General features: G+C 33.0%; 1 protein-coding gene and 1 long non-coding RNA gene across 2 annotated transcripts in view; both read right to left on the reverse strand.

The window, feature by feature from the left end:
- The window catches only part of ATF2 (activating transcription factor 2), a 77,556-nt gene that overhangs the window by 21,825 nt on the left and 28,803 nt on the right, over positions 1 to 26,928 (reverse strand). Inside the window, 7 exon segments of the mRNA XM_005857605.2 lie at positions 1,291 to 1,440; positions 15,424 to 15,510; positions 17,467 to 17,581; positions 18,079 to 18,257; positions 20,713 to 20,841; positions 20,980 to 21,098; positions 24,160 to 24,256. Coding sequence (XP_005857667.2) covers positions 1,291 to 1,440; positions 15,424 to 15,510; positions 17,467 to 17,581; positions 18,079 to 18,257; positions 20,713 to 20,841; positions 20,980 to 21,098; positions 24,160 to 24,256 — 876 coding nt within the window.
- LOC106727466 lies at positions 9,793 to 11,406 on the reverse strand. Its single transcript, XR_001363672.1, has 3 exons — positions 11,341 to 11,406; positions 10,899 to 10,998; positions 9,793 to 9,980 (listed from the first exon to the last, which is right to left on the reverse strand). It is a non-coding gene; the product is annotated as an uncharacterized LOC106727466 (long non-coding RNA).

A 26,928-nucleotide genomic window follows, 5' to 3' on the forward strand; every position in this document is an offset into this window, starting at 1 on the left:
TGACAGGGGGCGGTGCCCCAACTCCCCAATCAGCCCTGCTCTGAGCCTGACCAGGGGCTGCACTTAGGGATTGGGCCTGCCCTCTGCCACCCGGGAGCAGGCCTAAGCCAGCAGGTTGTTATCTCCCGAGGGGTCCCAGACTGCGAGAGGGCACAGGCCGGGCTGGGGGACGCCCCCCCGCCACCCCAAGTGCACAAATTTTTGTGCACCGGGCCTCTAGTATACATATATATATACACACATATGCATACACACACACACACACACACACACACACACACAGACACATACTATTCTAGAAACTAGAGATACAGCAGTGGAGCTTTCATCTAATATAATAAAATGTAAAGATATAAATGAAAGTTAGATCCATGGAAACTATATCTAGTATAAGAAAATAAATGATATTCATTTATTTTCTTTTAAATATGTAAAAACCATACTTAGCTTGCAGACCATACAGGAAAACAGCGCTGGAGTTCATTTGGCCTGAGGGCCAGCTTGCTAACCCCTGAATTATGACATTAAAACACACTTACTTACTTTCCCTCTCTCTGACACTTAGTAAAGTTGTTTAGTGGATGACAACCACAACTACATTCCACTTTGTTGTAAGTTTCATAAAGATAAAATGTAATTATCTAAATACCTATGCTTAGGAGGCATTCTAAAACTTGCTGTTTACTTGTGTTTCTTTAAATGGAAAGTTCTGCTTTTTAATGCCAATGCTAATTCTTTAAGTAGAGAAGACAGAGCTCTTGAGTTCTGAAACATTTAACAGAAATACAGTAACCCTTTACACTATAGAAATATACTGTAGACATACAGAAATATCAATCACCTAACAGGCAGTCCAGAACTAGAGAGAAGTAAAAAGGGCCTCTAATACAAACGACTGCTATATCGCATATCTTTTCCTTTGGTGATGTTTCACAAATTTTAATTAAATAATTGTTTTATTTGTGTGAGTAATGTAATACATATATACATTACTTGAATGTAATCAACAGCAAATATGTTTCCTTAAAAGTACTGATGGATATTGTGCTATGTCAGACCAACATACATATAGGGTATTCTATGCAGTAATAACTGCTTGATGGACTGATGGACTGGACTGATTTTATTTATTTAATATTTGAACTACCTTTTTCTAAGATTTCTGATATACTTTTGGAATAACAATATAACCAGAAATAATTTTTTTCAAAGTATATAGTCATTTAAGTTACACTGTATTTGCTTTTTTAAGGATGATAGAGTGCTGAATGATAAAAACAACACACCTACCGGAGTTTCTGTAGTGGATGTGGCTGGCTGTTGTAATGACTGTGGTCGAGATTCCTCTGATTGAGTCCTAACCAATCCGCTACCGTGACCCTTTACAGTATCGCCATTGGTCACAGGAGGATGTTGCTGGGTCAACGCAGCTTTTAATCTCTGAAATGCAAACACCAATTTTTTAAAAATTCTCTACTTTCCACCCAAATCCAACTCCTAACATACTCTTTGGTCAAACAAAAGAGATATTTGTAAAGGAAGGCATAAGTTCATTCAGCTTCAAAATTAGCTTTGGTTAATCATAATTCATTGCATTACTAAGATCACTATAAATATCAATAAGATAAACAAAAGGACCTTTGGAAAGTTTCCCTGAGTCTTTTTGTCTAGTACTACTAGAGAATTCTGAACTTTCTTGTTCCTAATCAATTTTGAGAAAGAGTGAAAATTAAAAACACTACTGACTGAAAATAACTGTTCAACTAAAATAAACAACAGAAGTTAATTATGTACACTTTCACCTATTTCCCCCACCCCATTATTGTATCCTATATCCCAATATTCTCAGGTTCTTAGTTTCTTAGACCAAAAATCTCTTCTTTTCCAGATATGGGCCATCTGATCCCTGCAAGCAACTCTAATGTCAATGCTTACTGCGACAATGACTTGATGTTGCATTTTTTCTTTAGGCCACTACACTATCTGTCAGGCTAAACCTCCTCTGAGAACCTACAGCTGGTTTTGTCTCCCCTAAGTCTTCCCAGTCTCCAGTAAGCAGATCTACGTCTAAGTCTATCCCTTCCACTATGTTCCATTTCACCAGTTAACTGGACTGTACCTGACCCACTGTCAGAGTGTGGCAGGTCTAGTGTTAGAATGAGGCCCTAGACATTTATGGCTACCTCTTCATAAAGACACAATTTGAATAAAGTTTATTATTTTATCAGCAAAAATGTGTCATATGTGATATATTATCTCCCCAATCAGACAGTAAGCATTTTAAGAGCAGAGATTGACTTATATATATTTATTTGCACCCCTGTTAGCAGCTGGTACATTATTGATTTGCGTCATAGATGAAAAACACATACATTTGATAATAAATAGAAATTGGTTTCTTCGGTGAACATGACATGTGATTTTGGGGGGTAGTTTTATTGTTATGATCTGTAAATTTGAAATAATTAGCATACTATAATTGAATTATATATCTTAGTGATGTAAGAGACCTCAGGAACCTAGGAGACCTCTAACTATTATTGCTGATAATATTCTTATTAACTGAGATATAGTCCTTGAGCCCAAAATAAAGTTTTCTCACAACATTTGATGCAGAAATATGTCAATTACATTTTCCTAAGATCCACACTCAGGTGCAAATTTTAGGAGAGAGGCTACAAATATTGGTATGAGAAGTGTGTTGCAATCTATCCAGTGCTTCCCAAACTTTCTACAAGTTAACTGCTTAGATGTTACATGCTAAAACAGATTCTTGGTAACCTTTCTCTCTCCCTTCCTTGGATATAGGGGTGGGTAAGAGAGAAGTACTTTTGAAAAAAGGCTCCCAAATAAATGATTCCAGTACAACTGCTTTCATTGATGCCAACTAAGAACAATTTAGAAAATTTGACAACTATTCAAAAATTTGAAGTTTCTTTATTTTCATCTATGCATATCTTACCTTCTATAAATGATCCAGATCCCTTAAAAACTGAAGCATATATGAAAAGATTAACAAAATTTCCACTAGGCAATAATTATACCTGGACAACTGGTTAGTGGACATTTTCTCTTTACTACTAATCATTGTAGATTCTGAGTATGATTTAAAGAACAAAGTCAGCAGTTTAAAAAAGTTTTACTGAGGAATAAGTTACTTACAATAAAATGAACTCATTTTAGTGTACAGTTCTGAGTTTTAACAAGCACATATAGTTGCTGAACCACCCCCTACAGTCAGAATACAGTACAGTTCTATTACCCCCCCAAATTTCCCTCATGCTCCTTTCCTGTCATTCTCCCCTCACACACCCAGCCTCTGAAAACCACTAATCTGTTTTCTGATCCCGAAAACTTTGCCTTTTCCAGACTACCATGTAAATGGAATTGAATCCAGCTTCTTTCCTTTAGTATAATGTACTTGAGATCCATTCATGTTATGTTCAATTAGTTTCTAATAGGACAGTATCCCAGTTTGACAGATTAGGAAACCAGAGATCATTTGCCCAGTCACACAGCCATTAAGCTAGTTCAAATCCTGGGTTTGTCTAAAAAAAAAAACAACCACAAGGAGTGATCAAGAAATAAAATCTGAGGCTGGCCCAATTGGAGGGGCTCAGTGGTTGAGCGTCGACCTATGAACCAGGAGGTCATGGTTCTATTCCCGGTCAGGGAACATGCCAGGTTGTGGGCTCGATTCCCGGTGTGGGGCGTGCAGGAGGCATCCACTCAATGATTCTCTCTTATCATTGATGTTTATATATCTCTCTCCCTCTCCATTCCTCTCTGAAATCAATAAAATATATATAAGGCTGGATGGCTTACTGCTTCAAAAGACAACCACAAAGGATTAGGATTGCCAAGTCTGATATTGCAACTGCTAAAGCCACACTATCTGAGGATCAGGTAGGTTTCTTGCTTCCTTCCTGACAGAGTACTTCTTTATGAACTGCCAAGAGCACTACAATATGTAAAGTCATAGTATCTTCACTGGTTAGTATACATAATGTATGCTATATACATATTTGTATACATGTTATACAACTGCAAAGACAATGTTCAGAATTTAATTCTGCCTCAAACTATCCATGTGACTCTGAACAAATCATTTAATCTTTGAGTCTCAGTTTCCTTATCTGTAAAACTGGGAATGAATAATGATAACTTCCTTGTAGGGTTAAGGTAAAGATTAAGTATAATATGCAAAAGTACCTGACTCATAAAAGGATTTCTCCAATGTCAGCTTCCTTATTTCTTCAAAAATGGCCTCTATTTTCTTTGCATAAATGTGTGGGTGGTGATGCCAAAGAATCAGGAGAGTTCCTACACTTTTGTATTTTCAAAATATACTTAGGAAAAATTAACTTAGGGGTCATCTTAAGCACTGGTTTAGCCTCAGACATATTTTATTATGTAAATACACTGCATCTTTCGGAATTCAGATAATGTAAAATTCTTAGTTCATCCCTTACTTTTCTTCTTTCTTAAACAAGCAGAAACAACCACATTAGTGACTAAGAAACAGAAACTTGGGATAATGTGGCAGTGGATGAATTAAAACTAAAATCAGGTAAGTGACCAAAGCAGTAGTTGGCTTTGGGAATGCTTAGGCTAAATGGTCAAAGAAGAATTAAAAGTAGAAAGATAGGAGTTTAAAAGTGTGGGTCATACAAACAGAACAAAGGAGGAGAATCTGGGGAGGTGGTCACTCTGCATAATTATATCTTTTAAAAACAGAATATTAGACATCAAAATACAATAAACAGTGCCCAGACTAGTGTTAGGTTAGGGCTTTCATTTCTGGATATAAAATGTGCATAAATATAAGTAGCTGTTGAGATGTGAAACTTGGTAAAATCATGTATTGGTAAAATATTTTTATAAGTCCTTAGGTAGAAAACAGAATTGAAGAGCATTTAAAGTTTTATAGCGAAGAGCTTAACTCTTAGAATTAATGAAATATAGTAACTGCACATAGGAGACTCTGAAGTACATAAACATCACTCTCTTGAATAATCTTTAGTAGGGCAAGTAACTACCTTCCAGAGCACTTAGAACAGCATCAGTATTCATTCATTATCCTCTCTTGACTGCCCCAGGGTATACAGTACTCATCCAGTGAAGAAGCTCTAATGTTTGCTCCATGCTGTTACATTGATTACAATGAGTCTGACTTGGAAAGTGTGCCACTGAGTATAAAATTTTAAAAAAAGATTTTCAAGGGTTAATTAACACTGCCCTGAAATGCAGATTTTTTAAAACAGCAATAAATATACATGTAAACCAGAAATAATTAGAATGGGTTAGGTAAAAAAGTTGTCACTAAATATGATTCATATAAATTTTACAATTGTATTAGGATAGCTACAATCCACCCATATATATATATATATATTTGCTAGAGACAGTTTAAAAAAGGACAAATACTTTGGTTCAAAAATTAATTTAAAAAATATAAATATAATGGATGTTTATTTTACAATATAATTTTTGAGCTAGCACAAATACTGGACATCAATCAGTCCAATCACCATCTTACAGACAAAGAAATGAAGGCCCAAGAGTGAAGTTAATTCCCAGAATCATAGACTGAATTAGAAGCAGAGCCAGGATAAGAAATTCTGTCTGTTGACTCCTAGTTCATTAAACATATTTTAAACAAAAGTTTTCCAAACTAGAGCTTTTGTCTAATATTTAGTATTCTATGCATATTAGGATTCAATAAGAAATCAGACATTGGTCAATCCATTGCTAAGATCAAAATTTCTTGCAATAAATTTAATATAAGATTGAAAATTCAACAAAATTAAATAATATTTAAAAGTCTATATTTTCCAACATGTACAATAAAACACTGACATAATTTTAATTTTAAACTAAAGATATATACCTCGTTTGGGAGAAAATGAAAATATCTTTATTTCTATAATTCTAAGCAGACTAATGCTTTAATGTTTAGAATTAGTTTAGCGATGCAAAATTCAACTACTATGTTAAAAATGTTTTTTTTCCTACAGAGATAGTCAGAGATAGATTGTTGTGCTGATCTGACATTCACTTTAAGAGGTAATCTGTTAAAAATAATTTGCTATTCAAATTCTGTTATATGTTGTATTATTGAAAATAAATTTTATCACATCTGTCAGAACTTAGTAGGAACAAACTACTCCATCATAGTACAAAGAAAAAACATAATGTTCTCTAGAAACAATTTATGAAAAAGTCAGATCCATATTTCATATGTGCCACAAAAGCTCATCAGAGTAATAACCCTCCTTCTCCTGGGTGTTATCCTACCATCTGCTGCTCTATTACTTATCTTTATTTTGCAACTAATTAACAGCATAATCTTCTAAATTCAGCAAGTTAATTATCATTATTGTGGTCTTTGCAGCATCATCAGTCCTCATGAAGTCCTGTCTCCCCTACCCCCAGAGAACATATGAAAATGAAGTAGGTTGGGAGAGAGTCTGCTTCTTTGGAGCAGGCTCATTAGGTGTTTGCTGATTAGCTTGGCATGCAGAGGCAGGTCAGAAGAATTCTGCTGAACATGAGGTTCCATGCAGGGCCTCACTAAGTTAATGTACGTTTCTGAACATTTGCCAAGATGCCCTCTGTCAGCTCTCAGTAGAAACCCCCTGCAGAAAGCCTACTGGCTACCCACTGTGTTTAAAGATATTTCTCAGTTTGTCACACAAGTCTTAAAGGAATGATTCTGGAGAATACCACTTAGGTAGCTTACCACATCTTAAACAAAACTCCTAGATGATTAACATTCAGAAGACTTACTTTTTTATTACAAATATTACATAAGAAAATTGTTCTATCAGAAGGGTAACAAAAATAGCAAATATCTATGGTTTATGTGTTTAATGACAAACAAAATCCCTATACCTAAATTTGGTAAGATAGAGTGCAATTTTGTAGACAATAGGTCCTATAAATTTTTGTGTAGTTTAAAAAAGTACTAGATAATCTTATATCTGTGGCCCCCAACCTACATTTTTTTTTACCACTCTTACTTCTCCAAAGTTTTATTTTAGAGTCCTTAAAATAAATTTTAAAAAGCGCTTGCTCTGAAGAAATTGCTTTAGTAGAAAAGGAGGATCTCATGTCAATATTTATAGTGGACACAAACACAATGCATAATATCTTCCTATGTTTCTGAAAATCAGGGCCCCACAAAAGCATCCGTAACTACCTTAGAATATAAATACTCTTCTCTTCACCTACATGGGCTACTCATTTTACGTGTTCCAATGCTGCTTTTTCTCTTACATTATTTTTAAGCCACAGGTCATTTTAGTAGAATCAGCACTGCTACAGTATTTAGCATGTCATTCACAGATTGTGACCACAAAGGTCAAATGAATCCTAAAGAGACATGCAGAACCAAACAGAGAGGATGTTCTACGTATTTTCAGAGATCTGAAAAAAACAACAAAGCAAAATCCAACTGAAGTACTGAAAGAAGAAATTATAAGTTTTATTAGGGGGCTGGAGACTGGTTAACAGTCAGAAAAATTAATTATGAAATGTATAGGAGAAGTGACTGGGAACCACTCATTTGGAAAGCATGGATTTGGAGTTCTATCACTGATGGAGGAAAGAATCAAGTCCCATGACCACTTATCTGGTCATTGAGAACTTTCGAAATTTCTGTGTACTGGGATATGAACCTAGTTTCGATTTTCTTCAGTTGGGATGATCATTTCTTCATTTGGTAAGTCTTTTTAGTTTTAGCTCTCTGAAGCTTAAAAAAATAAATCTATGACACAAACATTTTAATTCAAATTTAGAAATAATCTGTACCTATTTGGTATTTTATGTTCTAAAAGTACCTAAAATAACAGAGTATCCTTGGATTTCAATTTAAAATGGTTAAGAGATTGATTTATTCCTGTGATTTTAGTTAAAGAGCTAAAATAATCTTATTAAGCCTCTAAATCAATCATACAAGAATATTTTTAAAACCATGCCTCTTTGGTTATTATATGGATATTTGCATAATCCATGGACAAGACAATAACGTGGTGAAGTGGGGGTGGGGGAGGTAGGAACTGGGTGGAGGCAAGCAATGGGGAACATCTGTAATACTCTCAACAATAAAGATTAAAAAAAATAAAAACCATGCCTTATTATATCTGTTAAGTTTAATTAAATTTAAAGGTTATTAAGTACTTGGAAAAGTTTGTTAGACAACTGAGGTACCCATAGAGAAAATGGGATATATTAAGTTATAAAGTTTAATAAAGATGTTTAACATTATGTTTTAAGCTCTTTAAAAGTGATAATTACATAATTAGATTTGTAAATTGGTCTTGAGAACTTACAAAAGAACTAAATTTTAAACTTTAATAAATCTAGTATTATTTTTTAAAAGTAGCCCCTGAAAAAATAATTTTTGTGCACAAAAGTCACCATCAAGGGAATAAAAAAATCGAAAACAAAAAACATCTAATTGATATGATAAAATCCTGTCAGTACCTGTTGAAAAACATAATGGCCTTCTTAAAGGTAAGAAGGTAAGACTTTTTTTTAAAATAGGTTTTTCTTTTCAGAGAGAGAGGAAAGGAAAGGGAGAGAAATATCGAGGTGAGAGAGAAACATTGATTGGCTGCCTCCTGCATGCCCCCTAATGGGGATTGAACCTGCTATCCAGGCATGCGCCCTGAGCATGAATTGAACTGGCGACCTTTTGGTGCATTGGACAATGCTCAACCAACTGATCCACACAGGCCAGGGCAGGTAAGACTTTCTTGACTCTCTTGATGATCACAGACAACATTTGCATAAATAAGTAAATAAATGAATAAATAAATAATCTCACAATGTCAGATTACATCTGAATTTCTTGATATGCAAGAAATATTTGTTAAATAAATAACAATCAACAGAAATAACTGTTAAATGAGACTGAAGCAAAATATATAAACATGAATTTATAAAAACAAACTATTTCTGGTTAATCCCTAAGGTTGGTAGATTCATTTGTCCTAACCATATGTAAGTATAGCTGATGTCGATGATAATGACATACAAGCACTAAAAATTCTTAAACAGATACTGAATAATGTTTATTCTATGTTACTAAGACAGGGTAAACAGACTAATAATATTTGGTAAAAGTATCAACTCAATAGTGAAGTGTGAAATAAAATAATTTCTGTATAATAAAATAAACGCAATCAGAATTCCTTTAGCATTCCAGGCAATTGATATTTTATTACCAGTTCATGTTACCTGAACAGCATGGCAACATCTATTGTTTTCACAAACTAACCAGAGAGCTATGATATATTAGAAAATGGAAACAAAGGACAAATATATCAAAGTTGGTATGTTACCAAACCACAGTAATTAAAATATAAATAAATAAAACATAAAAGAGAAAAGCTTCAAAATATTTGGAAATTATAAAATATACTTCTTTTTACTTAATCTAAATTTTATTTATAAAACAACTAGAGGCCTAATGCACGAAATTCGTGCACTGGTAGTGTCCCTAGGCCTGGCTGGCGATCAGGGCCGATCAGGTTTCCCCGCCTCCCTGCCTCCTCCTTCCCTCACCACCTGTGCCACCACCACACAGTTTCCCCCGCCTCCCCACCTCCTCCTTTCTTCACTCCCTCAACACCCCACTGCCACCGCTGGTCGCCCGCCATGTTCCGTGCCGCCTCCTGGTGGTCAGCACACGTCATAGCGAGCAATTGAACTTGGTTCTCTCAGTTGAACTCCCAAGGAGACACTTTGCATATTAGCCATATATATCACCTATTACAGTTATGAAGATTGAGATAATAGCCAGATAAGATCAACTGAGATAATTATCCAGAGGAAGTTATAAGCCAAATAGGTACCTGAGCTTCAAGGGTAGGTAACAAATATTTCCTTCTAAATAATTATTGTTGTTTGTGAAAATAAAGTCTTGCTTCTCATTCTGCTTCCAATTCCACTTATTCTAATATAGACAAGGAGCGCTATGAAAATGAAAGAGACCTGAGATCCAAAAGCAGATGCTCGCTGATATTGTCAAGAAGCTACCAGTTTACACAAGAACTAGGAGTGGAGGTCAGTTCATCCAAAATTAACTAGAGAGGCAGATCAGCAAGTATCTCAGGAAGTCTGTCATGTATATCCTCAGGCTAGTCCGTTTTCTCCCTGTCTTTTGAAAAACACTATGGAGTCTTTCTCAAAATTTTATTATAAAAAATGTTACACATTTTTTATATACCCAAGATGGAAAAATCATACAATAAACATCTGCATACCCACCACTACAACCTACTGACATTTTACTATATTGCTTTATCACACACTGTTCACAAACCTATCTCTCTATCCATCATTCATAAAGCCAACTTATTTTTTGGTGCATTTTAAGTAAGTGGCAAATGTACATATTCAACTAAATATTTACATTATTTTGAGGCTGAAATATAGATAAAAAACATGAATAAATTGTTAGTGTACCATTCAGTGTTTCCACAAATGTACACACTTGTGTAATCAAAACGATACCCCAGAACCTTCTCTCATGTTCCTTCCCACTATTCTAATATTCTTTCATCATAGATTAGTTTTACCTGCTCTAGAATTTATATAAATGGATTTATTAAAAATATTGAAATAGAAAAAAAAGGAGATAAATAATTCTGAAATATCTTATTAGAAAAAGGGCTTAAATATAAATCTAGTTGATTAGATAAATACATCTTATACAGGACTATTAAATTCTTTAAAACTTAAAAAAAGAAATGCAGATTGTTTGAGATTTCAAGAGAAGCCAGAAATCTAGATTTTCATGTGGAAATAGTTAAAAATTAGTAACAAATGAAAAGTTTTCACACACAGAGATCAAACAAAATATAACTTTGAACCCAATACGTCCAATATACCTCTAGTTTGTAACCACTGTTCTATCACATCGTTCTGTTTTCTACTGCCAGAAATTATATAATTTCCTGTCTGTCTCCTTTTCACCACATATCAGTATGCCTGGAGATTAAAAAAATAATTATAATCACCATATGGCATTAATGCTCTAACAAAATTAATAGCAAGTCCTTAATATCATCTAATACCCAGGTCATATTAAAATTTCCCCAACTGTCATATGGGACCTTAATAAATATCTGTTAAATAAGTAAATGATAAATAAAGATAAATAACTAAAAGTATACTTCCCAAAGTTTTGAAACAATTTTCTTTGTAGTAACATTAGAGTGATTTTGTCAAAAGAGCCTTACTCTTCAAATTTTAAAAAGCAAGTAATTGGTTCAGCTAGTATCGTTCTTGTCATACAGATAAAAACAGTAAAACTCCACAGTGGATATTTACCCAAGAAAAGACATCTTTCTCCACAAATACTTGTACAAGAATGTTCATAGCAGATTAGCTCATAATATCTAAACACCAAAAACAACCCAAATGTTCATCAACAGGTGAGTGGGTAAACAAACTATGATCTGTTTATACAATGAAATATTACTCAGCAATAAAGGGAATGAAATATACAACAATCAGTAAGTCTCAAAAGCACTATGCTGAACACAAGACAGACACAACAGTAAATACTGTGAAAATCTATCTATACAGTTCACTTTTAAATATCCCATAGCTCAAAGAAGAAATCACAAGGGAAATTAGAAAATGAATAATTAAAATATGGAGTATCAAATTTGTGTGTAGAGAAAAAAATAGTTTTAAATGCGTATATTAAAAGGTAAAAAGATTTAAAGCAATAATCTAAGTTTCTACTTTAAGAAGCTAATAAAAGATAAGCAAACTAAACCCAATTAAGTAGGTGAAAGGAAATATTAAAAATAACAGTAGCAAACAATAAGTACAAATAGCGCAGCTGGTATGGCTCAGTGGTTGAGCATACAGGAGGTCACAGTTAGATTCCCAGTCAGGGCACATGCCCAGGTTGTGGGCTCAATCCCCTGAGGGGTGTACAGGAGGCAGTCAATCAACGATTCTCTGTCATTGATGTTTTTCTATCTCTCTCTCCCTCTCTTCCTCTCTGAAATCAATAAAAATATATTTACAAAAATAACAGTACAAATATACTAAGAAAAGGCAAGCTACAGACTAAGAATATATTTGTAAAAATTTTGTCTTTAGTATATATAGAAAGAATTCATATAACACAATAAAAGACAAGTAACCCAATTTAAAAATGGGCAAAATATATCACAAAAAAGTCTAGTCAAACTGGAAATGCAAATAAAAACCACAAGATTCTGCTATACGATCATAGAATGTCTACAAGAAAAATGGTAACAAAACCAAATGTTGGAAAAATGTGGGAACAACTGGAATTCCCATACATTGCTTGTGGGAATGTAAACCTCTGGAAAAAGCTCTGGCAATTTCTCATAAAGTTAAATGAATACCTGTCTACTCTTTGGTAGATAGACCAAATGAAAATATACATCCACAAAAAGTTATATAAAAATGTGCATAGTTGTTTTAGTCACAGTAGCTAAACACTAAAAGTCATGCAAGTGCCCATCAACAAGAGAATGGATAAAAAATTGTGGTATATTCTATTCATACAATGGATACTAACTTAGCAATAAAAAGAAGCAAACTGTGATACACTCAACGTGGATAAATCTCACAGACGCATGCTGAGGTGGACACAATATATATTGATTCCATTTACATGAAGTTCTAGAACTAATTGTTGGTGACAAATATCAGAACAGTTGGGGGAGGTGAACTGATTGGGAAGGAAAATAAACTTTATGGGTAGAGGTTAATGTTCTATACCATAATAAGGATGTTACATGAATGTACTTATCAAAACTGTACAGTTAAAACTGGTTCATTCCATTGTATGTAAATTTTACATTGAAAAAGCCTATTAAAAATAATTGAATGGGAGTAGGGAGTGGTCTCTGGTATAGATAAAATACAAATAGTAGTTATACTGCTAATAATTGAAGGTGGGTGATGGGTATGTGGGGATTCATTATATTATCCTGTTTACTTTGTCTATGTTTGAAATTTTCCATAATGAAAAGTTTCAAAAAGGAAAGACTAATTTCTGAGTCTTTTTATTTAATTACAAAAGGACCAACATCTATTATCCCAATTAAAATAGGCAATCATCTAAATATAGCTATTTCACATTAGCACATTTCTAATAAGAAATATTTGGATCATTAAATTTGAGTGGGCCAACCTGTGACTCCCCATGCTATTTTGGGGGCCTTCATCAATGACTGTTTTCCATATATAAATCTGTGAATGTTACAGCTTTGGTATTTTTTAATATACAAGCATACAAAACGCTTTTATTCTTATTAATTTAATTTCCTGGTGACTTAATAGAGAAAGTTATTTAGGGAAGTGCTAAATTTAATAGTTTCTACAAATATGGCCTACTCTTGTAAGTCAAGAGTTTTTTTTTAATTTGATTTGTTCCGTTTGAATTAATTTGTAAGAAAGGAAGCCCACTGAATATGTAAAAATATTTTTAGATGCAATGCACAATATGATCTCTTTAGCTCCCATTTCTATTCTCAGTTCTCACTAATAAATTCTTTATTAGTACGATATGTTTAAAGTAAAAATTGTAAATAAAAAACATTCCCAGTGAAGCTCTTTGGCTATCAAGTAAATATATATCTTAGTATTTCCGAAGTTTTGACCTAAACATACTGTTATGTGACACATTTCCCTCTCAGATTTTCAAGTTTTCTCACCACCAACAACTAGCTAATTTTTGCACTCCTCAATCACCTATTTAGTTCATTTAGATGGTGTGTAAGTTTTATTGTTTAAAAAAGTTATCACGTGACAATTTCAGATTGATTATTTTCACTAATGGAGATTAGCAATAAAAAATTTAAAGCCTTGCAATATAGAATAGTTTTATGTGTATAAATTTGTATAGTTAATATAGTGACTAACACTGAAGTGAAGCAAATAACAGGTGCCTAGTAACTATCTATTGACAAGATGCCTGATGTACGAAATTCGTGCAAGGGGCTCGGCCCTCGCAGCTTCGGCTGGCCCTCGCAGCCTTGGCTTCGTCTGGAAGGTCATTCAGCTATTTGGTCTAATTAGCATATTAGCTCTTTATATAGGATTTCCTAATGATACATTCATTAATTGCTGTTAAGAAGAAACTGCCCTGAAGTATTTTAGACTGTAAAAGGGAGAATCACACTGATTTAAAAAAGAAGATGGTGACAATGCATAGAAGAGGCACTGTATTGTATAGCATTTTGGAAAACCAGCCTAGCTGCTGGCTACCCTGCAAGCTGATAGTGGAGGGAAAGGAAAGGCACTCCATTCTTATTCTGGAATCATGGCATAATGCAAAGGTGAGTGGTGTATATTCTATTCCCTTATCTGTTGGCTTATGGGCCCTGTAAGGTCTCTTCCTGAAGCTGTGATGGAAATCCACACTTTCTTTGTGCAAGCTCAAAAAAAACTGCTGTCTTCACACTCACCCCACAAACCACAGAGTCAGTTTACCATGGTCCTGAAGCCCAGGGTTAGGGAACTGGGCAGCTAATAAAATAGACCACACACTGAGTTAGCTCAGTGATGTCACTGAGCACACCTAATTGCAGAATAATCCCAAAAAATATTCTTGGGAATATCATCTGAAAGAGCATCATGAATTGATATACATTTAATACTTTCTTAAGTCTTACTACCCTTTGCTTCAAAGGTTCACAACTTAAGTGAGAAGAGGAAACATTTGTTTTCTGCAAAGCCATGATTCAAAATTCTGGCTTTGTTATCCTTCAGGGATTATGACAAAGCCTCTTAGGGAATTCATTTATATATAATATAAAGTAGGATTTAAAGTCATTTTAAGTAAAGACATTAGATGGAATTTAAGACATATGAAGGGTAGAATTTTAAAAAAGGGCAACAACTGCAGGTCTTCTAGCAAGAACACTAGCAAATTTATAGGATATGGGGCTAAGAGAAACCCCAGAAATCTAAGTTTAATCTGTTTGTTTTACAGATGAGGAAACTGAGTCCAGAAAAATTAAAGTGGCCTGGTTAATGGTAATGAATAGCAGGGTTAGGATTAAAATGAAGACACATGTCTCCTGACTCCTAATCTGCCGTTCCTTCCTTAAACAACAATAATTTCTCAGTATCTGAAACACAGCTCAAAAATATGGTTTTCCTTTATATATTACGTGCAATGGTGACTAATTGTGTACTATTTCAAAATTACTGTCAATACTGTTCTACAAATGTATATCACTGTTTAAAACCACTTATCAGCACTGCGTTCAGATGATTAGACCTAGTTTCAGCTGTTAATATTCATAGCCTCCACCAGGAGGACAGTTTGCTTAAAAAAATACAGGCAGAAACCAGACAAGAAAAAAAAATCTCAAAATCAGCTCAAGAAATGGACAGAACAAGTAAAATATTGTTTACCATTTTTGCTTCTGACTGTACTGGTTGAGGAGAAGAAGGACCTGGAATTCCTGGAACACTAGGCACCATGGTGACTGGTCGAACAAGCTATGAAAAAGATGTTAAAAATAATTGCTAGAAAATATATTAAAAATGAGATTTGTACTTTATTTGCACAATGGCTGCTATAATAATTTGAGATTTCAAATCAGAAACTATATCTAAATCCTTATTGATCTTACATCCTGATTTACTTTCAAAAGTTAGCAATTTCTAAGACATTTGCTTTGCTAATCTTCATTCAACTTTCACAATTTTTTAAAATCATTCCTTCTTATAGAAACTCACAGCATTCAAAGTGATTGATGCAAAACTTCTCACATATCTGTCACACTTACATTCTGAGGTGAAAGAAAATGTCAAAACTTGTGACAAATAGGCATGAAAAAGAATTTCAACACTGAATTGTGCTTTTCTAAAATATATAAAAATAGCCTAATATACTAATATACTGCATGATATAAAAAAAGAATCTAATAACCTCTAATTTCTCTAATAACCTAGAACAGATTTTTCCATTTTGTTTTTTGCCTTTTGTTTTTGAGCTAGTATCAACACTGAGTGATTAGCTATTGTGTAACTAAAGTATACCTCTTTTTCATTTCAGTTTCTTTCATCAGTTATATTTCATAGGATAACACATAATCTCAAATGCAGGGCAAGAATGTTTCCCCTTCAAAAATATCCTCAGAAAAGAGGAAGTAGTCACCTTATATTTAGTCTTTATAAAGTCTCTCAAATAATGAATTTGAAGAGCAAAGTTCTATTTGAAGAGCACATACATAATCAAGATGATTTCAATCAATGCTAATCCTGGATACTTTAAAATAGCACTTAGAAGAATTAATTAATGAAAATAAATATTTAACATTAATTTCAGTAATATTATGGGGAATATTCTCACCAAAAGTGTTGGATGTTACTATAAGTAAACTTTTAAAAAAATTTTTAGAAGCTATGCAATAAATTGATTATATGGTACTAATCAGAAATATGTACCTACAAGGTGAAAAAAGAAACTATCTTTTTATTATATGAATTGGGAACTTGTAATGATGCTGGACGAACAATAGCTGATGTTGGCTGTGCAGTTTGTGCCAGTGGTACTTCCTATTTAATATTAGAAATTGGGATAAGACTTTCAGAAAGAGAATACTAAATTCAAAAAGTATTATATTGAAATTTCTTAGGTAAAAACGAAAATAATGTGTTTTGGAAAACTGTGCCAGATATCTTAAAAAGTCATTCTAATGATGCAAACTTTAATACTGAAGACACATTTGTAGAGTTTGAATAAAATTGTTTTATGAATGTGAAAATAGGAAAAAAAGCATTATTTCTAACTTACATAATTCTAAAGAATGTGCTTTTAAATATTCACTAAATTATTAAATATTATAATTAGATATTTAACTACTATCTATGTCTTTTAAATTTTATATAATTAACATGGCCCTCAAACAACTTTTTTATTTTTATTTTCCCATTAGAAAAGTGGGGGACTAACTATTGTTTTAGACTGTTTAGATTTTCATGTACTTGAATTGCAAAAATAATTCTATAAACCCAACTTGACCATAAAATTCACAAAGAGTGTTTTTATAAACAATATCTACAATATCTGAAATACCATGGAGTTACCTGACAAGTGTTCTAGTATAAATATCCTCTTAAAGAATAGAAATCTGTGTTAATATTTGAATTCTACAAATCTAAGTCAAATTAAAATGGGTTGACTAGGAATAATGTTCTCAGTATTAAAAATAAAAGGAAAACAATTAAGATTTTTGGAGAATAAAAAGATGTTTTCTATCCAATTATGTTTTTCTTGAATGGTACATGTTATCACTATAAATATCAAAGAGGAAATACTACTTGCCACTAATAAATAGTTTGTTGAATTCATTTTCATAAACCAATTAAACAGCCCAAAGGGTATTTTCTGATTACAAAGATAAGTTTTGCTATAAAGAAAAATGTAAATAGTCTATATCTCAAACTTACTGGTACTGCAGCTGGAACATGCACATTAGAACTTGTAATTGATGCAGGAATAGCAACAGGCATGGTTTGTCCATTGGGAAGATGTAATAGAAGAGGAAATGGACCTGGTACAGGACTAAGAAAAACAAAAAAAGGGAAATTAAAAAGAGGATTTTTATTCCTATTACTGTAGCATTAAAAAAAATTTCTAATCAATGCAAAACAAACTGCAAAATTTATTTTTAATTGCATGTAAAATGCATAATGCATGTAGCAGTGTGGAAAAAATAACAAGAAAAAATGGAAAAAGTTGTGGATTTACTTAGGACAATCTCCAATATATTAAATAAGAAAAATCCTTATCAGAAAGCTCTTAAGAGCTCCCTGTCTAAAAGAAATACCATCTAAGTTTTAGGTACTTATTTTCTAATTACATATATGTATGTATGTATATATACACATATGTATGTATGTATATATATACACACACATATATATGACTACACAAGTACTTTTCTAAAAATCAAAGCATGCAGAATATGACAAACACACAAAACTAAGGTCACAATTCCAACTATAAAACAACAAAAACTTAATTCATAAACAGGTCAATGATTGGCCCAAATCACTTACACGATTGGCCTATTGGAGGATGGTGCCTGGGTGATTACAGTACTTGAGGTTGGTGAAGGTACTGCCTGCTGAATAATTACACTTGAGTCAGAACTTGTAAGCAGCACATTGGGAACTTGTAATGATGCTGGACGAACAATAGCTGATGTTGGCTGTGCAGTTTGTGCCAATGGTACTTCCTATTTAATAATGAGATAGAGAAAGGGTGGAATTTAAAAATGCAAGTCAATTCATGTACCTTAATGAACAGAAAATAACACATTTTGAAAAGTGTCCATAGGATGATACTTAATACCCCCAAAAGTAAATATCTAAAGTTAATTACAAGGAAATTTTAGAAGCAGCTGTAAAGTTTCAAATGCAATGTTCGTATTTTAGTTTAAAAACATCTGAATGGTATTATCAGTACAACTTGTTTTCCTATCAATCCAGAAGTAAGTCAGGCTGAGTAACTTGGCTATGATTCAATGAGAATTTTAGTAAAAGATAAAAATACAGCCCAGCTGCTATGGCTTAGTGGGTGAGCATCGATCGATGAACCAGGAGGTCACAGTTTAATTCTCAGTCAGGGCACATGCTCAGGTTACAGGCTCAATCCCCAGTGGGTGTACAGAAGGCAGCCAATCAATGATTCTTTGTCATCACTGATGTTCCTATCTCTCTCTCCCTCTCACTTCCTCTCTGAAATCAATAAAAATATATTTTAAAAAAATACAAAGCGTTCTCAGGAATCATAGAACTTAAAATCCAGAAGAGATTGCCTAGCTCTACTCTATCACTATACTATAAAGAGAGGAAAGAGGCCTTGGTCATTGTGGCTCAGTTGGTTGGAGTGTTATCCCATACACCAAAAGATTGTGGGTTCGATCCCCAGTCAGGGCACATACAGGAGGCAACCGATTGATGTTTCTCTCTCACATCAATGTATCTCTTACTCTCCCTTCCTCTCTCTAAAATCAATTTTTTAAAAAGAAGAAAAGAGGTCTAGGGAGACTGTTATAGCTTATACATATCCAATAATAGAAATATTTTTTTTAATTTAAAGCAATGCAAATATTTATCCATTATCAATGATTTCTCAGTATCCAATGGTCAAGTAATATTGATACCTTGAATATAAAATACATAATTACGTAATTATGTGAGTTAGCCAGGACCTTATAGGTGGTCTTTTCCCCAGTTTTACAGATTAGGAAACAAAGAGATTAAGGGCCTTATCCAGAACTCCTAACTAGTTAGTTAGTATAAAAACTGGGTCAACTATGTACTTTGAATTGGCTTTTATGTTGCCACTTATCAAAAATCTTATCAAGAATGAGTAACTATTCCCATAACCCTTTAAAAGCCTAAATTACGTTTGTCCAATTTTTCATAGAAAGATAAACTAATACTATTAGAAATTCACCCATTCAACAAGTTTAATAATATACAATATGCTCTCAAGGACCAGTCATAAGAAGAGACAGACAATAAACAAGTAAAACAAAAAGAATTTCAGATTGAAATATGCTGTAGAGTAAAAGTACAACATGATATAAATAATGAAAGATTAACTGGAAGAAGGTTGGAGTTGGCTACTTTAGATAGTACAGTGAAGTAAAGTGAATTTCTTTGAGAAAATGGTTATTTGAATTGACACTGAAAGGATTAGGAGATCATTATAGTAAGAAGGAAGCAACACTATGAGTAATGTGTTTGAGGCAGGAAAAAGCTTGCAATATTTGATATAGACACCAGGAGAGTGGCATGAGGTGAGGTTGGATGGGTAGACAAACCCAGATCAATGAGGGCTATGGAAGGAGTGTGAGTTACCTTCAATGCAATGGCAAACCGCTGAAGGATTTCAAGCAGGGAAGTGACAATGTATTAAGATGGCTTGAACTAAAGTGGTGACACTGAAGACAGAAGATGATAGAAGGATATACTCAGGAAGTAGGTCTGATAAGATTTGCTGCTGATTTCAGTGTGAAGGAAAAGAAAAATAATTAAGGATTCTTGGCTTGAGAAACTAGATGGATTAGGAGAAAATATACTGAGATAGGACAAACTGTGGAAAGAATCAAGAGCTCTAATTTAGACATACTAAGTTTAAGATGAGAGCCAGGTGGTTCAAGTTACTAGGCTATTCAAGATTCAGAAGTGAGGCCCTAAAACATCTACTAAAGGCCTGTACTAAAACAGTATCATCATCATCTTAGTGCTGATACCGAAGATGCATTGCTGAGAATGAGTAACTATGCCCATAACCCTTAAAAGCCAAAATAACCTTTGTTCAATATTCATTGTAAAGATTCTTAATTAAACTGTCACTGTATATAAGTAGTTAAAAATAAAATAGCAAAACCCAGAAAATTTAAGTTAAATTTATAAATTTATATATCCTTTAAAAAGTAAGTTTTATCTAAAGTGACTGCTGTTCTCCCTTATAAATTTTCTGTGTGTAATAAAAAGCTAATTATCTATAAAACTAGAATCTTCTTTCCTTGAAATTTCTGACTATTCACAGGCTTTCACATATAACCTGACACTAAATTATGTACAATTTATTACTTATGTAGATCAAATATTAATCCTTACTTGGGAAGCTAATTTTCCACTTAGTATGTGTTTCTACCATAAATACAAATTTCTAACCTTTTCATCACTGGTGGTAGACTCTGGGTGAGGTAAAGGACTATCTTGGTGAGTTGTTTCTACAACAGATGGTTCCTCAATTTTGCTTCTTATGATGGGTGTTGCAAGAGGGGATAAATCTAGAGGCATCTAAGATAAACATAAACATTAAAGAAAATATTAGGAGTTAAAAATAAAGCCAATCAGTGTATCTAAAATAAAAAGAAATATAAACTTTAATTGTTGTTCTGTGAGAAGTACTCTTTAATATCATAGTGAACAACATACTTTTTTAATGTCATCTTCTGAGGCTTTCTTGAATTCATTCTCAAATGGACTTGCCAACTCATTAAACAAACCCACTTCTTCACAGTTTTTCAAGAATCTTGTTGGTGTTGGGGTCTGATCTGAAATAAATGTCAAGAAGCAATCATATAGATTTAAATATCATAAAGAACCCTAAAATACACCTAATAAATTAACAAATTAGCAGGACTGCTTCAGTCAGCTGTTAATTTTCTCTTTGGAAAGTCCTTTTCCTTTAAAGCAAACAAAATTTGGTTAAGTTTTTGTTGCAGTTCAAGATATTTCCTCAAAGTTTATGAACCATGAAAGAAGTCCTTCTTGTTCCTTAGTCCATACCTTCTGAGTAGAGTGACATACACATCCTCTACTCAGAGATCAACTATCATCATTAGTCAACATAAGATTTTTTAAAATTTACATTAAAAATTATGTTTAAAATACATGCAGTTTGGGGAAAACTAGACAAGAGCATGTATATACATTCAACTTGGCCCTTCCACTAGTGCTCATAATCTATTATGAAAGCATGCTTAACATAAAACAATCTTTAGCAGGTAAATCAAAATACTACAAGAAAAAAAAGGTTAAAATAAGAGCCCTATAACAAAAACAAACTAAAATAAAACCCTCCTTATTACTACCTATTGAAGCCAATTTTCTATTTTAATGAATTTTTCAAGCTTGTACGAGGAGTTAGCTATGGAAGAGTTCCATATCTATGGAATGCTCTAGCACAATTTCTAGGGCAGCAGAGGACTTCAACTTTACATTTTAAAAACTTGAAATATTTTCACTATATTTGAACATTACTCATGCTATGTGCATTAACTCATGCACTACATTAGTATACATGTACGTGTTGGTTATAGAACAAATGACTGTTAAGGTCCACATGTACTAAAAAATAGTAAATTTATGAATTTTGCCTATTAAATCTTATTATTCTCAAGGCTATTTATTCAGATAGATCAGAATTGGTAGTACATTGAAATTCTAGTCACCTTTTACATCTTCTAGGGCATCAATTTTATATGTTATATCACCAATCTAGCCTAAGAAAAATGAAAGTATAAGATGACTCCTAGTTTTAAAAAAAGACTCCTAGTTTAAGCTAAAATATTAATAAAATCTTTTGTGAAATTAATATTCATACATTTGTTAATTACTGTGTCTCCAAAATGGGCATTACTTACTGTCTTATCATTGCCCCCACACATATACTAACATGACATTAGAGTACGAATGTTTACTATATATAAATAGTTAGCATTAAAATAACCTACTTGTCATATTACACATAATGTAGGCCTATCTCAGATATTATTATCAGAATTACTAAAGAACTCTATTGTATCATCCTTTTACCTATTAGTCAGTCTGCAACTTATAGACCCTCACCCCCAAAAAGATTTCTAAAATCATATTATATAAGGACCCAGCATACATGCATCAGCTTAGGTCTAACATGACTGAATCTATAAACTGAATATAAATTTGAGTCTTCTGTTCACACTTAAAGGGTTTATCTATCTAAGCTCAACGGAAGGCTCCTAATTTGTGTTAAAGAGAGAGAAAAGTCTTAAAAATAAAATGTATATGCATAAATCACATTCATCAGTGATTACTGGAATGATCAGGCTTGAGAAAAGTCAACACAGGCACAATTGTTTAAACATGCAGATGGCTTATGACTGTTGATCATCAAATATATAGTACATACAACATGCATTCTATTTACATAGTAATGCTAAATTACTCACCTTGACATAAGTAAAAAAATGGTCAAGTACTGTGTCTGAATGTATTCTATTTTTTTTTATTGTACTAAATGCAGATAGAAAAGTAGTTTTTAGAAAGCAATCTCAAACACTTTTGAGTTAAAGTTCAAAGAGAGATATTGCTCTAAGACAGTCAGTTTTAGAGAAGCAAAGATTTTCATACCTAGGAGAGTGACCCTTCCAGGTTGTTGGTGTTATACTGCTTATTTGACTGTTTTCTGGTTCCAGCTTATAATATCTGATATATGACACTCTACAGAAAAGCAGACCTCAATCTTTTTAGCTTCCTTTTACTTGTGGAGTTGAAGACAGGTTGAACATTTCCCTACATTTTTCATAAATAAATTATTTTGATAATTTACCAGATTTTTGTTACCTCTAATTTTTTCATTACAAAAATTTTGATGCTGAAAGACCTAATAATATTTGCCTCATTATTGCTCCAAAGATTGCATATGTAAAACTGATCTCTAGATTCGGGTGATAATTTTAAAGTATTAATAATATTCAGTATTTAGATATAAATACAGATTTACAAAGAGTATAACCTAAGCTTTATAGAAGAAAAAATTTAGTGTTACTTTGAATATTTATGATATGTGAATCTGTGGTTATGATACTAAAAGTCTGAAATTTATATAAATATATTAGACTTCATATAAACATTTTATCACAATACTTAAAAAATATGTAAAATATGGTAAAATTACTCATATTATGTGTGTGTACACATACACAGATGTGTGCTTATATATATTTAAGTACCAAAAAAGGAGCAACTAACACAGCATGGAGGACAATAAACCAATGTATATTCTCTTTTCACATATTGTGAAAGATAATCATCTGCTTAGGTGATACTGTATGTTCATAGGATCAACATACAAAAACGACTGAATTTAGGAGAGTATTCAGAGTTATTTTACTAACATGGATGTTTAGTCCAAGGAAATAGAAACAAAAATCCTAATAAACAAGTCGGCTAAGTGCTCTTTCTCCAACAGGAAGAGTGTGATCATTTTCTATCTTCACACAGCACTGTAGACCAGGTGTGAAAGGCTAAAAGAAACAATAACTAAACATCACATTAGTTCAATTGTCTATTAAATGTAAACTTTTGGAGAGGGAATGAATGCTCCCAGGTTTCTAATTAACTTCCACAAAATTGACATTGAAATCTACATTTGAAAACCATATAAGAAGTGAAATGAATGGTCAGAAGGAAACATGGATATGTAATGGGTAAAATACATGTTGCCAACATTTACTGCAAATGAAGTCATTGGAATATCACCAGACTATATTATTTACAGAGAATACACAAAAATTGTGCACATTCCAGGTGAAATATGTATATAAGCTATTAATAAAAGCATATACTAACCAGCCACAATGACACTGTCATTACGTGCTGGACCAAATTTCAGTGTCATCTCATGTTTATGTTTATGGACAGCCAAATGATCCTCGTTGGTAAAACGCTGTGGCAAAAAGTTTTAAAATATAGTTAAGATTTTCAATTTGATCAAATAAGTAAAATAAGGAAATTCATTTCCACAACATGTAAAACCACCATTAACAATGAAATAGTAGTCTGTTAACTATAAAAGAATCTATTGTTAGTATAGGTAAACATACTAGATTTCAAGTAATCATAGAGAAACCCATTACCCAAGAATAAGCAATGCTGATATATTACTAGGTCTCACAGCTCACTTGAGAGCATATAAAAACAAAACCTGAGGCAAAGAAACTTTATATAAATTTCATTGGACATTAAAAATATACCATTATTAATTTCTGCCACATCACAATAAAAATATATGCTCCGTGATACAATGACTTTTGAAAAAGTACTGTATTTACATAGACTTCAGGTTACTTACCACTTTTAAAATGAGAATTTTCTTATAAAAATATTACACCTGGATGATTTAAGAAGTAAATCAGGTTCTTTATGTTACCACATATAAAAAGAATGCCTCTGTCACAATTCAGTGAAGAAATAGCAACCAGTGTAATAATAGTTAATTTTAAAATAAAAAAAATTTACTTAAAATATTGATTTTTCCCCCACCACAGTTCTTAAAAGTGAAGCAAAATTATTTTTAAAGCTACATTTAACTTGGATAGGTCCTGCATGCCAAAGGCAACATTAATGATTACAACATAATAAGTGCATAATTTAAATATCTCCTGAATGTCTGGACATCAACCTTTATGAAGATACTCTTTACTAAGTAATTCTTATAACTGAAAATTGGGAGCACTTACTCTTTGTTATTTCAGAGCAATAACTATAAAATGCCAAGTTAAGAGATCTAAACTCACTCCCTATGTCCCTACAAATGGGGATGTTAAAATCATAATATTTGAATTTAGTTCCCTACCAGTGGTCGGCAAACTGCGACTCGCGAGCCACATGCGGCTCTTTGGCCCCTTGAGTGTGGCTCTTCCACAAAATACCGACTTCTGCGCATGGGCCACGAAGTTTCAATCGCACTGTGCATGCGCGTTCGCACATGGTATTTTGTGGAAGAGCCACACTCAAGGGGCCACAGAGCCGCATGTGGCTCACGAGCCGCAGTTTGCTGACCACTGCCTTAAACCATCAACATGGGTTCCTTCTCTTGTGGAATCTGTTGCATCTGAACACTCATCTTCAATGGGACCATAAGCAGGTTCTGAACAGGGGTCATATAAAATGTACACAATGTAAAAGAATGAAACATTTCTTACCATTATGCTCTTTATTCTAAAGTTTTCTAATTATTCTAAAAGTATGACACTGAGAATCTACCTGTATCATCCTCAAACCAACCAGATCCTCACTCTGTAGATGATAATCTCTCTCATTAATGCCCATTATGCTCTGCATAATGCCTTGGTTATAGTACCTATCAATATTATATTGATTATTTTGTATGCCTGTCCTTTTAAGTAGTCTGAGCTATTTGTTTGAGCTCCCCAAAGTTAACATACGGTATTTAATAAATGTTCAAAAGAACAAGCTCCTTACAATTAAACAGCTGAATCTTCAAGCCCAGTCTAAAGAAGAAACAAAAATAAACCACCAAAACCACAGATGTTCAGTGAAGTCAATTAAGCTTTTATTTAATTTGGCCATATTTTGCTATCATATTAAGTATGGTTTACCACTCAGTCTTTAGGTTACTATATACACCAATAGAAAAATGTCTATTATTATATCACCCCTTTTCAGAACCTGCTTATGGACCTATTGAAGGTGAGTGTTCAGATGCAACAGTACCCCTATCCTTTAATTTATTCATTTGTTCACTCTTCAAACATTTACTAAGCAGCAACTATAAGCACTGGGACCATAACCCAGTTTTCCCCACTCAAGTGCTATTTTCATATGCTTTACATTTTAAGGATCCCTTGTAAATTTGGAGAATTGACAAACTATTGAATAACAAAGCTCTTGGAGAATGACATATCTGCAGTATACTGGCATTATTTCATTGCTTTTAACTTTGCATTACATGTTTAGAAGTACATGTCTTATATTTCACACTAAATGTATCTTAAAGCAAAATTCATTTTGTTACAAATAACCTAACAATGTGACTTCTTCATGGAAGAGAATCAGTAAACATTGGTAAGTGAATGTATTTGGTAGATAGAGGTCTTAGATTTCAAAACAGCAAAGTCAGCATAATTAATACATAAGAACTTGGAAAATTACCTCCCAGGAATTTTATTCTACCAATATCTTCTGCTTGGATTGCTTGACCACAAATATTCAAATCAAAGAGCAACTACATATAGAATAAATAACATTACATTTTGTACAAAACATGTGAAAATGGCACCAAGATGGATCCTAAGTGAAAAGGAGCAGCTAAAAAGACCCTAAAAAACATTTTGGGTCATATTAATATTAAAAGGGGAAATGAAAGAAATATGAATGTTCGATCTCCAGATCAAATTTACCTAAATGCTATTTATAAAGAACTGTTCATCATATAATGGTATCACTTATATACCTGGATAAAATACACTAAAATTGGCAGTTGATAACAGGTGAGTTTAACTTGGGTTGTCATATAAGAAAATTTATTTACCTCTAACAAGAAACTTAAAGACAGCGGCAAAAGGCAATCTTGTCAAAAGGTGGTCACCAACAGGG

Source organism: Myotis brandtii, unplaced genomic scaffold, assembly GCF_000412655.1.
Source record: "Myotis brandtii unplaced genomic scaffold, ASM41265v1 scaffold112, whole genome shotgun sequence".
Taxonomy (NCBI): domain Eukaryota; kingdom Metazoa; phylum Chordata; class Mammalia; order Chiroptera; family Vespertilionidae; genus Myotis; species Myotis brandtii.